The following is a 2,386-nucleotide window of genomic DNA, read 5'->3' as shown; positions in this document are numbered from 1 at the left end:
TAACATGCTAAGATCATCTTGACTTTTTTCTCTTCTGCCCCAGCTGGTCAATTCCCAGGTCTTTCTGGGCATTTTTTCCCCCTTTTTTTTTTAAAGTTAAAAAAAATCCGTAAATCAGAGGTCAGTTACAGATCAACTTTATCAGAAATTCGTTTTATTCTGCTTTGGTAGTTGTCTGCAAAAGTGCATGTTGCATATAAAAGTGTAAGCTGTTGGTAAAAGCACCTAACAAAAAAAGCCTCTGAATTATTTATAAAAGCAGTTTGTCTTCATGTGCTGCTGAGAGAAACTAAGCATCCCCCCTGATGAATTAGTGATTACTCATTATTTAAAAGGCAGGATTTACATGACACACAACTTCTCAAAATGGGAATGTCCACAAAATTACTTATCTTATAACTGGATGCTATAACCTGCCTGTTAGTTCAGCTCCTAAAGTAGCACAGAAATGTCTTGAAGATAGCAAGGTTCTTAATTTAGCAAGGTGGGGAAACATTTTTCTGCAGTACCATTGCTACATGAGGCAGATGAAATGTGGATATGAAATGTCCAGATGTTTTCCAGTTTCAGATGAATTAATGAGGAATTATCTATGTGGCATGAATAGTCCAGTGCAACATCACATATACCCAAGTCTTCTGTGCCCCTGCACTTCTGAAATAGGTGGACCACTTCCTCTGCTTTAAAAAGACAGTCTTGCGTTATACATAAACCATGAGAAACAAGACATGGTCCTTCACACTTGGAATACTCAGTTTTAGAATTTTTGGTTGCTGTAGGCATGTATGTTTCAGCCGAAAGGGAGCCATAAAAGCACATTTTGTGTAGAACACTGAATCTTTCAGGACTGTGGCTATTTCAACATTCTCACTTAAAACCACTTTATTACCGGGCTTGCAATTCTGCATGTTTTGAAATAATCACACAGCTCCTATTTTTGTTTGCACCATGCTGAAACTTCAGAAGACAGCTCGGTCAGGGTGACACCTTAGATTACAGAAGCCCGTTACTAATTTTATTAGATGTTTCCAACTTACATATCCCTCTCTGCCTGGACTGTTTCTTATTAAGCACACGAAGAGTATTTTTAATAAAAACAAACCAGAAATAGTAAATTTATGTATTTATACACATTTAATTCTCCTAAATGATGCACAGAAAGTAAACAGTTACGAATTTCCTTCTGTTCATTTTTCTGTGTAGAACACCATTTCACCCACACACCCACAGAGTTCTCAAAGTCATTCTGACCAGCCTGAAGTTATAATTTCCTGTTCTGAAAAAGCCATGGGAAGGTTAAATTTTTAAAGAAAGCGAGAACATATTTCTTTTGAAACATAGCCATTTCAATTAATTTCTGGAAGTTAAAATTAACCACTTTTAATTGAAAAATAAAACCACAAAAACAAACCTACACACCTCTTCCTTCTTAAAAAAATGTGCCCAGCACTGTAAGATCCACGAACTTAACTGATTACAAAAGTCAGTTAAACCAGCACGGGACTCTAATGAAGTTCAAAATAGAAGCAGACACAAGTCTTTCCGAAAATAAGAGTTGGGGTAGGATGTAACTAGCATTTAGGAAAAAAACCCAACCAAACAAAACAACAGCAACAAAAAAACCAAACCACAGCAAAAAAAGCAAAGCCTTGAACAAACACAGATGAGCTTACCTTTAAATAGTGAGAGGAACAAGGATGACCAGAGATACAGTGCAGAATAAACAAATGCCAAGCACTTTTCTGTGAGCATTGTCAAAATAAGCTGGCTCTCCTTCCTGAGCAGAGGGTGAAAGAGGATGAAGTCTTGGAGACAGCCTGCAATGACTGACAGATTTGGCAATTACGGTAATAAGGCATCAAACCAGCTTCCCACCAGGGGAGAGAAGTGCATTTGCTCGTGTGCTTCTCCAGTCCCCAGGAACCAAATCAGCTCAGTGCTTGGTCAGTAAATCCTAACACAAAGGAACAGGTTACATTCCTTTGGACTCACATTGCTAGACACACTAAGCCTTTCCTTGGTCAGGAGCAAATGCAAGTGATCCTCGCACACAGCTGTCTGTGTACTGCGAGAAGGGGGAGTGTGCTGCCTCCGAGATGCTTTCCGCATCTCCACATATTGTACCTAACTCGAGACAGCACGGCTGCAGTGTTTCCAGTGCTTGCACTCGAGTGCCTCTAGAGCTGTTTCCAGGCGAAATGAATTTGTGTTCCCCTCTGCTCTCTCCCAGCTGCCAGGGCAACTTGCAGCAAGCACCTGTGGCACACACCTGCCTTTTCTCCCAGCAGAGGTGGCAGGGGAGATTCAATAGTGCAAAAGTTTGAACAGATGAACATAGCCAATCTCCTGTTTTTGATGTACCCCTTCCTGCAATCCCTTACACCAG

At 40.2% G+C, this 2,386-nt stretch overlaps 1 protein-coding gene across 1 annotated transcript in view; it reads right to left on the bottom strand.

Annotated features, from left to right (window-relative positions):
* The window catches only part of LOC104689759 (neuronal acetylcholine receptor subunit alpha-7-like), a 59,404-nt gene extending 57,242 nt beyond the window's left edge, over positions 1-2,162 (bottom strand). Inside the window, exon 1 of the mRNA XM_010400058.3 lies at positions 1,674-2,162. Coding sequence (XP_010398360.1) covers positions 1,674-1,752 — 79 coding nt within the window. The 5' untranslated portion in view covers positions 1,753-2,162. The remainder of the gene's footprint in view (positions 1-1,673) is intronic.
* Between the last annotated feature and the right edge of the window lie 224 nt (positions 2,163-2,386).

Source organism: Corvus cornix, chromosome Z (assembly GCF_000738735.6).
Source record: "Corvus cornix cornix isolate S_Up_H32 chromosome Z, ASM73873v5, whole genome shotgun sequence".
Lineage (NCBI taxonomy): Eukaryota > Metazoa > Chordata > Aves > Passeriformes > Corvidae > Corvus > Corvus cornix.
This window is presented reverse-complemented; position numbering and strand designations above follow the sequence as displayed.